This window comes from Danio rerio, chromosome 15 (assembly GCF_052040795.2).
Source record: "Danio rerio strain M-AB ecotype USA chromosome 15, GRCz13ab, whole genome shotgun sequence".
NCBI classification, from domain to species: Eukaryota; Metazoa; Chordata; class Actinopteri; order Cypriniformes; family Danionidae; genus Danio; species Danio rerio.
The window spans coordinates 24,281,498-24,295,374 of NC_141035.1; the positions used below are offsets into that span (position 1 = coordinate 24,281,498).

At 35.0% G+C, this 13,877-nt stretch overlaps 1 protein-coding gene across 4 annotated transcripts in view; it reads right to left on the reverse strand.

Annotated features, from left to right (window-relative positions):
- The window catches only part of sorl1 (sortilin-related receptor, L(DLR class) A repeats containing), a 129,152-nt gene that overhangs the window by 56,797 nt on the left and 58,478 nt on the right, over positions 1 to 13,877 (reverse strand). For all 4 annotated transcript variants that reach the window (XR_015509351.1, XM_087284023.1, XM_087284024.1 and 1 more), the window contains exons 7-8: positions 2,405 to 2,506; positions 2,130 to 2,299 (exon numbers count right to left, since the gene is read on the reverse strand). Coding sequence is in view for 3 of the 4 variants with exons in the window: in XM_087284023.1 (XP_087140149.1) it covers positions 2,130 to 2,299; positions 2,405 to 2,506 (272 nt within the window). In the remaining variant the exon portion in view is untranslated. The remainder of the gene's footprint in view (positions 1 to 2,129; positions 2,300 to 2,404; positions 2,507 to 13,877) is intronic.

Here is a 13,877-nt window from a genome sequence, read left to right on the forward strand (position 1 = left end):
AATTCCGCTAGTCCTGGCCGCTCCTGGCTCCAAAACAGAGCAAATTTCAATTGAGCCCACTGTTAGAATGGCCAACTTTACAGCAGTGAAAAAGGTGTTTACAGCCTTGTACAAAAAAAGATTTTGGTTAATACAGCTAATATTACCCTTCATGACAACTGTGAGGGGGGTGAATTTTTTTAGAACTCATCCGTTTCCTTTATATTAGGTTATATTAAGTTTGCGTAATTAAGGGCGTGGCCACTTGAGTGACAGCTAGGTCTCGTTGGTCGCCGTCACGTCACCTCAGCTGAATCCTGCAGATTAGCCACTGAACTCGGCATGTTTATTATATTTCTGTGATGTTTCATGTGGCTTTACACAGTCAACTGCCTTTCGACTTGTTTCCTACAATTATTAGATGGCATGGCATGCTGAGAGCATTTAATTGAGCTCACAAACCATTCACGTGGCCTCCGTTTCCCATGTGAGTAAAGTTATATACTTATATACCATCTCTATACATGTATTTGCTTTATTTAAGGTCATTTATCGTTTAAATTTATATTTAGAGCTGTAATGCACTCCAGAATCTGTCAAATTGATTAGCTGTAGGCTCTAGAACAGTCATCTGAAGCGTTGTCATACAGTGTTATGCTGGATTTCATCAATAGTCTTACATTAACTAACACAGACTATATCTGAAGTGTTTGGAAGTAATTCGCGTTTTCCTCCTGATGAAAAACGTCATAAGAACAATGTTTAGTGGCTCAAAACACTTTATTGATATAGTATACAACCAAGCACAAGTGGTCAGAATACAAACGAGTCACAGGTGATAAAGTATTAAGCGTTCTCCCAAAGCAAAGTGTGTCTGAACCAGGTCCAAGCAAAATGCCTGCAGGTGTCTGTAGCTCCGCTCACTCTCCGCCTCTTTGCCCTTGTTTGGTATCCCGCCGTGGGTGTGATGACGCGCAAACAAAATGGCGACGGTTGGCCGCGCCTACTTGTGGCTTCTTTTGTGCTCTTTAGAAACCTATGGGTGACGTCACGGATACTACGTCAATATATTTTACAGTCTCTGGGCACAACGCACGCCTCCCACCAGTGTCGATATACAGCCATATCGCACTGCTACTCGTGTGATATTGCTCATATATATATATGTGTGTGTGTGTATATATATATATATATATATATATATATATATATATATATATATATATATATATATATATATACTGAAATTAACCCTGCCAAAGACTCTAATAAATACTACAAAAATATTACTAGTCCATATGAACTAATAAACAAATGTTATTAAAATCAAGTAATGAAGCTGACAATTAGAAACGCAGGGATAAAATATTAAATTTATTATACAGCTCTCTGAAATGCTTGATTCTGGTTGGTCAGTCATGCCATTCAGAGATATATAAGATTAGAACCAGCTAAAATAATAACACAAGTTAATTTGGGTATTGTGAATAATCTTGCAACGAATCTTGCAATAATCTTTCTGCGAGTTTTACATATAATAAAAAGGATGGTAAAATATTAAAGCTCATTTCAAGGTTTTTTTTGTCTAACTGTTTAGCTTTGAGGCAAGTTGCCATGTAATAAGCAGTGTTATAATAAAATAGGGCCCTTCAGTTTTATACAACAGTGCTACACTTTGCTTCGGCCTGCTGGTAAGCCTGTCTGGCTTTATTTTGTGCTAACAACCAGCTAAATAGACATATACACCCACACACACATATATAAACACACGTGTGTGTGTGTGTGTGTGTGTGTGTGTGTGTGTGTGTGTGTGTGCGTGTGCGTGTGCGTGTGTGTGGGTTTATATGCAGAAGATACTCCGAAAACATTTTGTTGAAAAATTAGATCAAAGCAATTGACCCTAAAGGCAAAAGCATTTTAAAAATGAGGTCAAAACCACTGAACTTAAAAGCCAAACATATTTTTTGAATGAGGTCAAAACTATTGAAGACAATAACAAAAAAAAAATTTAGGAATAGGGTTAGTGATATGATGGCTTAACACAAATGTTGCTCCCAAACCAACATATGGCTGTCCTGTTTGGGTAAATACACTTCGCTGTGCTAGTGTCTATGGACCTGCAAAACAAACACACCAGTGTTAAAACGTACCTGATAAGAGTGTTGCTTCCTGATCCATCAGGGCTGAAGTACAGCACATTCTCCAGGGACAGGGAAAAGGACAGGCCCTGTGTGTCTGAGATATACAGGTGTGTGACATTATTATTGTGGTTCACACACACAAAGACCTGGTCTTCTGAAGCGTCTGCTATGTAGTACTCCTGCAGACAGAGAAAAGCAGAGAATAACATAAATATAGGCAAACAAAATGAAGCTTTTAAAAAGAATAAATCCATGGGAAAGTAAAGGAAGCTGATGGAGCTTACTGTGATTGGGTGACGGGTGTTAAACTGAGCTGCTCTCATTGGCTGTCGGTTGTAAGAAACCCAGAGCTGGACAGACTGAGACTCGTGGCTCCCCAATAATGCCTGTGGAAACACGTTTACATCGAGTTATCAATCATAAATAAAACAAACTTGATACCATATAATATTAGAATTTGTCATGTTTTTAGATAAAATAACAATACAACTATTTTTAAAATATTTATATTTGTTCTAATTTATTTATTTATTTTTATATTGGTGTTAAACAAGATCATACATAGTAGTATAAAATACAACATAGGACAAATTATTGACTGTCTTAGTTTTATTATTTTCAAACTTTCCCCTAAAAATAAAATACACAGAATTTATGAATTAAAAACAAACATATCCTCAGAGTAAAAACAAATAAATAAACACGTAAAAGTAAAAATCTTTTTAATGAACATGAAATAATAATAATAATAATAATAATAATTGAGCAATTTTTCAATAAAAAAAGTGATTAAACTTATTTTTAATTGTTTTATTTCAGCATTGATATAATAAGAACAATATGATGAATGGACTATGAAAAATAAATGCATTTTTCATGACATGATTTTATGACCATTGTGCATATTATTGTTATTAATTAAAATATATATTTTTAGTAATTACAAAGTATAAAATATTTGTTTTAATAATCATATATATATGATATAATTTATTTTATAATTAATGTTTTCAAAATAAATAATAACATCTTAATTATTGTATTACTCAATTGTTGATTTTTTATTATAAACATAGTGTTATCTACCAGTCAGAAATTAGCTTGTTTGTTAACTGGTGTGATAAAAAAAATAAGCTAAAAATAAATACTGAGAAAACAGAAGAGATGGTATTTGACCCACAGTATATAGGTGACCATCGTCAGGTGGTTGTACATGACCATCCTACTCAGTCAGAGACCTATAAGCACATGGGCATTTACAGTTGAAGTCAAAATAATAAGCCCCATTTTATAGTATTTTAATTTTTTTTCTGTTTCTTTTTTAAATATTTCCCAAATGATGTTTAACAGAACAAAAACATTTTCACAGTATGTCTGACAATATGTTTTCTTCTGGAGAAAGTCTTATTTGTTTTATTATGGCTAGAATAAAAAGCATTAATAAAAAGTTTTTATTTTTTTAAACCATTTTAAAGTCAAAATTATTAGCCCCTTTAAGCTATATTTTTTCCGGTAGTCTACAGAACAAACCATTGTTATACAATAACTTACCTAATTACTCTAACCTGCCTAGTTAACCTAATTAACCTAGATAAGCCTTTAAATCTCACTTCAGGCTGTATAGAAGTATCTTGAAAACTAACTATTTACTCTCATGATGGCAAAGATAAAATAAATCAGTTATTAAAGATGAGTTATTAAAACTATCAGTCTTAGGGTGCTTTCACACCTGTGAATCGATTCAGTTGTTCCAAAACAGAGATTACAATTGTTACATTGTTGCTCTTTGCTCTTGGTGCGATTCGCTTTCACATTGCAAAGTTTCTAATCGGGCCAAAAGAGCTACAACAAGTCACGTGCGAGTAAACTCTCCTCACATTGGTCAGAGTGTCAGGGTTTATTTTGCAGTCCCGCTCAGCTGTCAGGAGAGGTGGTGGTTTGGTGGTGATTGACAGGGTGCGCGACGATGCCTATTTGAGGACCGAGAGGGAGACGCGAGATTACCGCGAGATCATCACTCGTTTGCGGGCATACGGAGACTCGCGAAACTTCCCAGCCCACTCATAATTCTCTCTTCATATAGCCGTAAGCCTATTACATATCCATAAAACACTGTGATATAACCGCGCTCGGATCGGATCGCTTTTCACTGCAATCGAACCGCTCCAGGGTTCGTTTCAATTGAGCCGAGACCATCTCATTCAAGCGATCTCGGAGCGATTACTTTAGTGCGGAACAGAGCGCGATTGCCCTGTTCACATATGCCAAACGAACCTAACTGGGCATACGAGATACGTTCCGAAACAAAAGTGTAGGTGTGAAAGCACCCTATCTTCCCTCCGTTAAACAGAAATTGGGGGGGAAAAATAAAGGGGGGGGGGGTCTAATAATTCTGACTTCAACTACATTAACAGTTCTTTTACATAGAAAACACTCATAGAATGGGGTTGTTCTCATTTACACCAGAGAGTTAACAAGTAGTATATAAAGTTGTTTTATAAAGCATTTCTTGAAAGCATTGTCAGGTATGGTATCACAGTGTGGTTTGGTATCTGTATAGTGTAAATCTAACTATAAGACTATTTAACTTAAAGACAGGATGAAAATTGTTGGGTACAATGAATATTTTATTCCTCAAGTTTTAGATGAGAATTGTGTCCTTTATTAGATAGAAATGATTCTGAATGATCCAAATATATTTTTTTTTGTTTTCACATAATGAACTGCCTCCCTCTGGTAGGAGATATAGAGTCCCTAAGTGTAGGTTGAACCGTTATAAGAAATTTGTTGTAGTTTCAGTGGGTTTATTTAACAAGAGTTTCTCTTAATTAGCATTATAATTGTTGTAACTACTGTATTTTGTATTGTTTTTATTGTTTGTTTTTCTGAAATGTCTGTAGCAATATGATGATGACCATAATAAATGTCCTGTCAAGAACAATAAAGTTTACTAATACTCTTCTACTACTTTTATTATATTATAATATTATAATTATATTATAATAATAGCATAATATATTAATTATAAATATAGTATAATATAATATATAACAATATAATATAATATAATATAATATAATATAATATAATAAAACAAAATAAAATAAAATATAATTTAATATATTTATTTTCTGTATATTAATAAATAGTCATTAATAATAAAATATTGCATTTAATGTTAATTCTGTAATTATTGGTCTCTGAATAGTAGTATTATTAACCTGTTATAAAAGAAATAATTTTAAAGTATAAATAAATATTTAAAAATGGGTATGGAAGGACGGACAGACTTTCACTGCTACTGAAAACTGGCATGTAGTGCAGTGAAATAATGAAAATTAAGTCATAAAAGATTTTTACACAGTAATCTGACTCCTTCAGCTGCCATAAACCGTGTCATGTTATCACTATAAACGAGCTCTAAATGGCCGACACAGAGATTTGCTCCGCCAGCACTGTTTTCACTGGGCTCCTGTATCCGATACCACTTAATAAGGACAACTGGGGATTCGAAAGAGGAAAAAAAAAACAGCCAGTCTCATTTGTACTTCTAAAACATGCTGATTTTTCAAAGATAAGAGAGAGACGGGATTCTGCTTCTAGCAATACTAGTCTAGTCAGATTCCCGGGAACCTACATGTGTCTCTGTCTAAAATGAGCAATGCATCATGAGGGATGAATACTTTCACTCATTCCCCCATCTTCAAGTCTCTCTGACACTTTCTTCCTTAAAGCTTCAATCAATGGTGAAGTTCAAGAGGCTCAATCAGTCTTTCTTCTGTCCGACAAGCTGTCAGTGTAATCAAGCTGTGTGTGAGTAGGAGTTACTTACATCAGGTTCAAAAAGTCACACCTCAATAGTGCAAGAGCATACAGGCTTCATGTCTGCTTCGGAACACTAAATAGCTATCTTTGTGGGCGAATACATCACCATTGAATTGCGGTGACTTGGAATTCAAGGGAAATCAGATACATAAGTTTAGAAAAAGGTCAGATGTTCAGATATCTGATGTGCATCTCATTTAAAACCACATTTGGATGTTTATCAGAGAGATTTGGAAAATATATGTCAGCAATACACAGGGTTTCTACAGGTTTCATCAAGTCAAATATTTAACTTTTTAGGATTATTATGAATGACATTTCAGACGTACAAGGCTAAACGCTAAGGATTTTTTCTAAAGGCCCAATTAAAACATAAAAAAACACTTTAAAAAATTGTCATTGTAAGGAATATAATTAAACGGTATGTTTATAAATATAAATAGAGATGGTAAATAGAGTTAATAAATAAGAGTTAATAAATAAACCTTTGTTAAAACTTTCATTAAGATGGAATGATAGTGATTTGGATGGGTGTTGGCCAGATTGGGTAGCTTTATATACACATAGGAAAATTAAGGCCTGTTTAAAATAATTTAAGACCAACAACAGAAAATTTCAGTGAATAATAACACTTTTTAAGATTCCCCCCGATACCCTAAATGAATACATTGGGTTCTATTTTGACGGTCCATGCGCAAGGACGCAAACGCATTAAGGGCGTGTCAGAATGCACTTTTGCTACTTTAAGGACGTAAAAATCCACTTTGTGCCGTGGTGCATGGTCTTACTGGGTTGAACTTTTTCTCTTAATGAGTTATAGGTGTGTTTTGAGAATAAACCAATCAGAGAATCAGTGTCATCTCCCATTCCCTTTAAGAGCGAGTTGCACCACGCCAAAGCACATTTGCTATTAACAAGGCGGATTTTGTAAGTTGAAAAACTGAACACTTCACTAAAGAGAAAACAGCTAAACAGAGCATCCACGTGCGAGAATGAGAGATGAGCCTCCTCATTGTTTACTTTCACTTTCACTCTAGTGGATAGGGAAACGTGTTGTATGCACAGACATCCATGAGCCTATACATAATAATTTTGTTTGTTAAGCGCAAAGATTTGTTTCAAAAATCAAAACTATTTCTAAATTCAGTTCTAATTTCCAGCAAACTAATAAATGAACAATCATAACGAAGTGTGGTCAAAAACCTGAGTTATATCCTAATACACATGGTATGCCCCATATGGTCAAAAACCTGACAGGTGGACAAATCAGAGCTTATTTTTTAAAAACAAAGATAAATATGCATATAATAAATAATACTACTATATTATATATAATAAGACCAAATATACTTTATATTTTTTATGTATTTACTTTATTTTTAATTGTTGTGTACTCTCTCTCAGCCAACAGTCTTTTAATGCAGTAGTATTTATTTATATTGGTATTGCGATATAGGCTTTATGTATCGTGTCAAAGTCACCACTACATTTTACACACAAACTAAGATCTAAGATGAAACTTTTCCCAAAGCCTTTATAAAACTGTAATGGATATTATTGTGACACTAGCTATGTTTACATTCAAAGATGCAAATTTAACTCATGCGCAAAACTGGAATATCACATAAAAGACGCGTTAATAAAGCAGTTTCCATCCATTGAGTCAAAGAGAACAAAATCGTCACTTCCTGATTAACTAACACCAGATATCAAAAGTAAAAACAGAATTTACTGTTAGGAGAAGCTGCGTCAATCTTTTCGTCATTTAATAAATAACTTGCACCTCAGAAGACATACAATGAATGTGTAGTTTGAAGGCACAAGGCACGGAGCACAGATGATGCTCTTGACTATTCTGGAGGTAAATAAGAATACAATAACACTAATACTGAAATGGTGAAGGTGTTTTAGAATTAAGACTTTTTTAATGTGCATAGTGGAATTTGTTAAAAAGTGTTTCCATCGTAATTTATGCATATAGGTTTTTTATTAATGTGCATCTTGGCGTTTCCATCAACCATTTTGTATGTGCATATCCAAAATGCCCATAAGAATAGGTGGATGTAAATATAGCTATTGCATGCATTTGATCACTTATTTCTCAACATCATGGCCTGTTTTTGTTAGTATGCATGTCTTTTGTGTTGTGTGTTGCATTCACATTTCAGTCAAATTGTACAAGTTTTTGTTTGCCAATGGACCGTAACTCGGCTTTTCAGCAGTCTTGGTCCACCTGTATGGTGTTAACATTTTGTGAGACGAACCACACAAACAGAATAATCATACCAGAGTTCATTTTAATCCAACCAAACCTGCCAGTCTGAACACGTAATGTTTTTTATTATCCATCTTTATTTAGCTAGCATGTGAAAACCTGACAATCCAAAAAAGCAAACTAACAGATTCCCTACAATAATCAGGATTATTTCAATTTCCTAGATCAAACTGCGGGGCCGAAACGGATTGCAAGATGGAAGCGATAACAGCTAACAATATTAATAAACACAGGCAGCAAAACAGGGATTTACTGGGTCGATGTGAGAACAACAGGAAGACAGCCTGTCAGATAAAAGCGTATTTATAAGCACCATCATCCTGAATAACAAGTTTAACCACTTCCTTGTTTAAAGACACAAAAGGCTCAGTGTTTTCTTTCTCAGCCATTCCGCACTGCCTCGATTTTAGTCACACCATTCATGCTATTGATTTATCTCTCCGTTAACGGCTGTCTCCAGGAACAGACTGCAGTGTTGTGGAAGCAGCCAAAACACAATCTGGCTTTAGAGAGCAAAGACGAGGCAGATCTCTGGAAACACACGCTGTTGCCGGGAGAGCTTAAGAGAGCAAAGTGTGTGATAACAACTATCAAATCACAAAGCTGCAACAACCAGATGCAGATGTCAGTCCTTGGAAATGGTACCTTAACAGCTTAATGATGCCATAGACCAATACAACCAATACATTTTTATGACAAACACAAGCACCAGATCACATTTTTAAAATGGATTTAACATCTTTTAAAGAAAAGTATTAAATATAATATAATAGTTCGCACAAGCTCATTACTTCCAATGAAGGTGCTCGGTTTGCGCGCACTCGCTCCATTCAGACGTGCCTAGTTGAATAGCCCGCAAGTGCACCGCAAGTCACATGACAAGAAATGACAGATCAGCTGAAGCTTGTATTTGTGTATCAGAGTGACAGCAAAGTTTTGTCAGCTTGTCATCCCCCAATCACCAGCCCCACCCTCATCCTGGTCTGTGATAAAATTGTCAATCGTTGACCGGTCTGTAGAGACAAAATGGTTGAGGACCACTGTTTTAAACTCCCGTGTTTGATTTTCTTTTTTATATACACGATTGTGCCGTCGAACTGTTGTATAAACACAATATCACACTTGTAGCAGTGTGATGTGGCTGCAAATCATCACTGGTGGGACACTAAGGCACTCTGAATATTCATTCATTTTCTTGTCGGCTTAGTCCCTTTATTAATCTGGGGTTGCCACAGCGGAATGAACCGTCAACGTATCCAGCAAGTTTTTACGCAGCTGATGCCCTTCCAGCCGCAACCCATCTCTGGGAAACATACACACATACACACACACACTCATACACTATGGAAAATTTAGCCTACCCAATTCACCTGTACCGCATGTCTTTGGACTGTGGGGGAAACCGAAGTACCCGGAGGAAACCCACGCGAATGCAGGGAGAACATGCGCACTCTGAATATTTTACACTCTAAATTATCTAATTGGTTATGAAATGGAAAATAAGAAAATTAAATAAATATCATAAATATATACTATAATATAATTGGTAGTAGATTTTTTTATTTTAATAAATGTAATATTTTAATAATAATAAAATATAATAAAATATAATATAATATAATATAATATAATATAATATAATATTTAAATCTGCCACAACAATATAATTCAATACAACAGAACATATGTAGTCAAAAAAACTAACTTATTAAACATAAAAAAGTATATTAAAATACTGTACCTTTTTAAAGCTCCACATGCTAGAGTCAAATTTTAAAACCATGCTCTCTTTTGAATATGCAAATAACTGTATTTAGTTCTCAAAGCCTAAAAGGTACTACTCTACTGTACATCAATACTATCATCATACCTGCAACCTTCCAGAAAGAGAAAGATCTGCTCTACAGGACGACTGACAGTGTTATTTTGTTTGATTGAGCCATTAATGATTCCTGTCAGGCGGTCAGAGGTCGGAAATTTTCTCCCAAGGTTCCATTTGCACCCGACACATAGATGCAACCCTCCAATTGTAGCACTCACAGTATCATTAAGCATTTATGGGCAGTTAGCCACAAAACAGCCCCTCTGAGCAAACTGTCATCTCTCATTCAGCTGCCATAACATCCAACATTCCCTGACTACAAACTCCACAGTCAAATTCGCCTGTAAGAAGCCGTCTATTCTTACATGCCACATGAATGGAATCGTTTCTGGCACAGCCGGCCTAATGAATATTTGGCTTTGGAGTCACTTTGCCGTCTTTGTGGAGGAGGCATTTATCTCTGGAACAACAGCCGTACTGTGCTGGCAGTCTCTCCCCATTGGAAAAGAGATCCGGGTTTTGAGCATAAGTGAGAATGTGTAGATGTTGAAGGAACACAGTGTGAGAAGTCCTGCAATGCTGTATAAAGTTAATGATGTTTCATTCAAGCTATATATTGCAATCTGAAACATAGAGAGAACCTGAATGATGAAACTTATTACATTGTCTTCTCTAGTTGCTTGCAAATTTTAGACAAAGAGTGTAATGGTTTTTGTTTAATTCAGGAATAAATGAGTGTTCTATATTAAAGGATGAGTTTTTGGTCGGTTAACACAGCTCAGTTCAAATCAGCATGAAATTGAAGAGGTGATAGATTTTTCTTTCCAATTGTGAGTGAAATGGCTTCTTGGGGGGGAAAGAAAGTAGGACAAGACTTGATTTTGTCCTTTGGGAATTGAATGGATCATTGTTGTTTGCTGTCGATCGATGAAAAGTCAAATGAAATTGAGTTTCTTTTACAATGAATGTCCTTTTACAGGGAACTTAGACATGTCCCATTTTTTATTATAGTGATAACAATACATTTAGCATAATTACCATAATTACATGCAACCCACCCTAAATCTAACCCCCATCCTAACCCTTAACCAGTGTTGGGTTTGATTAGTTACAAAGTAACTAGTTACTCTAATTAAACTACTGCTAAGGTCAATAAAGGTCAATTATTTCTTTTTGTTATTTTTTTACGTAACTTACAGTACAGTAACTGCAGTTCCTAAAAACATACTGCAGAAATTCAAAAGTCCTGTATAAATAAGCTCAGAATAGCACTTGTACTTAAGCACAGAATAACTTCATTTTTCAACTAAAAAAGGTTCGATTTGTCTGATAAACATACATGTATACAGTAAGTCAATGATATAAGAAGGAAAATAATTTCAATATATAGTATGTATCTAAGGACACACCAAGGACACCAAGCCAATGCCAAAGAACTAGCCTCAACAAAACCCAACTGCGTGTTGTTGACTAACATTGGATCTGTGCAAGGCATGTCAATCTTAGTAGTATGTTTTCTCAATACGCAAAGTTAAACTGAACTTCCGATGCCACAAACAAAGCAGCAGTTAACACAAATATTACAGTAATTTTATATTCACCACAGAGCGATTCACTTATGCAAATATATCTGATAATCTAATAATCCATATTGTTTGCAAATATCATTCTTTGATTCGTTGCTGAATAACCAGTCAGAGTGTCTCTTCAGCTATTGGTCTGACATTGATTCTAAAAGCTGAATTGGGGCAATGAGCTTCGAAATTAACTCAACGAAAGCCGATGAGTGGAACCCACCAAACCGATTCAACTAGCATGGCCAACAAAGTCCAACAGCCGACCATCGTCTTGGTGTGTTCTGGCCCTAAAACATTTAGTATTTTGATACAAGTGTTTGACATGTTAATTAAGTCTGAAAGGCCATAAAATAAAAAATAAATCAATAAAAAAAACATTTTTATTTGTATTGTGTATATTTATTGAGTCAAGTAATTCAATAAGCTTCTTTTCAAACAAAGTAATTTGTTTAAAACAACTTTAATGATGTATAAAAGTAATTAAACAATTTTTGGAAGTAATGCTTTCAAAACACTGCCCCTAACATTAATAAATATATGTGATTAATGACTAGTACTCAGTGCTTTAATGTATAACAAGGACACCATAAAATAATGTGCAACCATAGTTTGATTAAAAACCACTATAGGGCGAATTCTAATAGTTTATAATAAACGCTTCAATCTAATAAAATAAGCAATTGTCAGCTTTCTAGGGCCCTTTAAATTAGTTTGTTTTATTTAATTTAATTATTAATCCCTACTAAATTCTAAAAGGAACAATGAAATATTTAGCACTAAACTTTTAAACCCTCTGGGCGTACTTAACATTTCCAAAAATTTTTCATTTCAAGGTGACTTTAACCCCTTTAAATTTAACCTTAGTTGAAGCAGTCTAAGAAATCACTCACTGAACCCATCAGAGCGGTTTTTAAATGCTCATCTGATTCACTAGATTTACAAGAGCATTTCACTAAAAGGCATTCATTCCAGACCACTTTAATGCTCACTGATATGCAAAAAAGGTATTTTAAACCTCTTGCCTTCTTTCTCCTACAACGTATCCTCCTTTATCAAAGTTCAGATTACACCCTGAAACCAAGATATCAATAAAGTGGCTTGCAGGGCCACAGCGAGGTGAGGATACGAGCAGAGAAAAGGCTTAATTATTACTAAGGATCTCTATGACATTATGGATAAATCCCTCAGATGAGAGGACCTTGGTTTCCACAGCTTTAATTAGTCTTAGAAGCTTCTCACTGCCAAAGGCTCTTGTGATATTCATTATGGTAATCCTATTAGTCGGGCTGCAGATAGAGGGACTCGACACAATGAGAGCAAAAGAGTGAGTCAGAGAGAGACACACTGACTGAAAGAGAAGAAGGTGACAGACTGAAAAAAAGAGGAGAAAGAGACTGACATCAAATGCCGTTCGACTAGCAAGAGACTTTAGCTTTGGTCCAAAACCTAGTGAATGGTCTCGCTGCCAACTACCTATACAGGAAGCATCCTAACTTACATGGATCCTCATAAATAGCTAAGATGGAACATATGACATGCCAGAAGTACAAGTAAACATTCCATTATCTTTACTAGTAAGGACATCCCATCTGCAAGACACTTTCACACTCATCATGCAGCAATGATGTGAGGTGAATCCCGGATGAACTGTTTTTACACTGAACAAATGGTAACATATGGCAAATTAATGCCTCTATGCACAGTGCCTCAGACAACAATGCAGTTTTTTTGGCAGTCTGCCCAATTTGACATTCTGATCTCCTTTTTCATTTTTGCGTATGCATCTTGTCATTTTTCGTCCACTGCACAATATACAGTAGTAAATTAAGCTCAGGTTTTGGGTAACACTTTATTTTGATGGTCCATTTGAGTATTAGTACACTGTCTGCTTAATATCTGTTGATATTAAGTCAATGTCAAATTACACTTAACCTAACCCCAACCTAACGGTCTACTCATAATCTAATGAGAACTAGCTGGCATGTAGATGCAACGTAACTTAAATTGAACAAACGGACGATCAAAATGTAGTGTGAGCAAATTTTGTACTAAAAAAGAAACTATCTGCCATGCTTACAAATGGAATAAGTTATTAAACTTACCATCAAATCTAATTTTAGCCACATTATTATTTTTTGTTTATGTTTTTATAATCACTGCAACATCAGAATATTCAGTTGTTACTGTTGTTTTTGACATTCACTCTTTTTATGAACATTTTTATTTGGTTTTTCAAAAAAGCTTTTCATGCAGGGTTC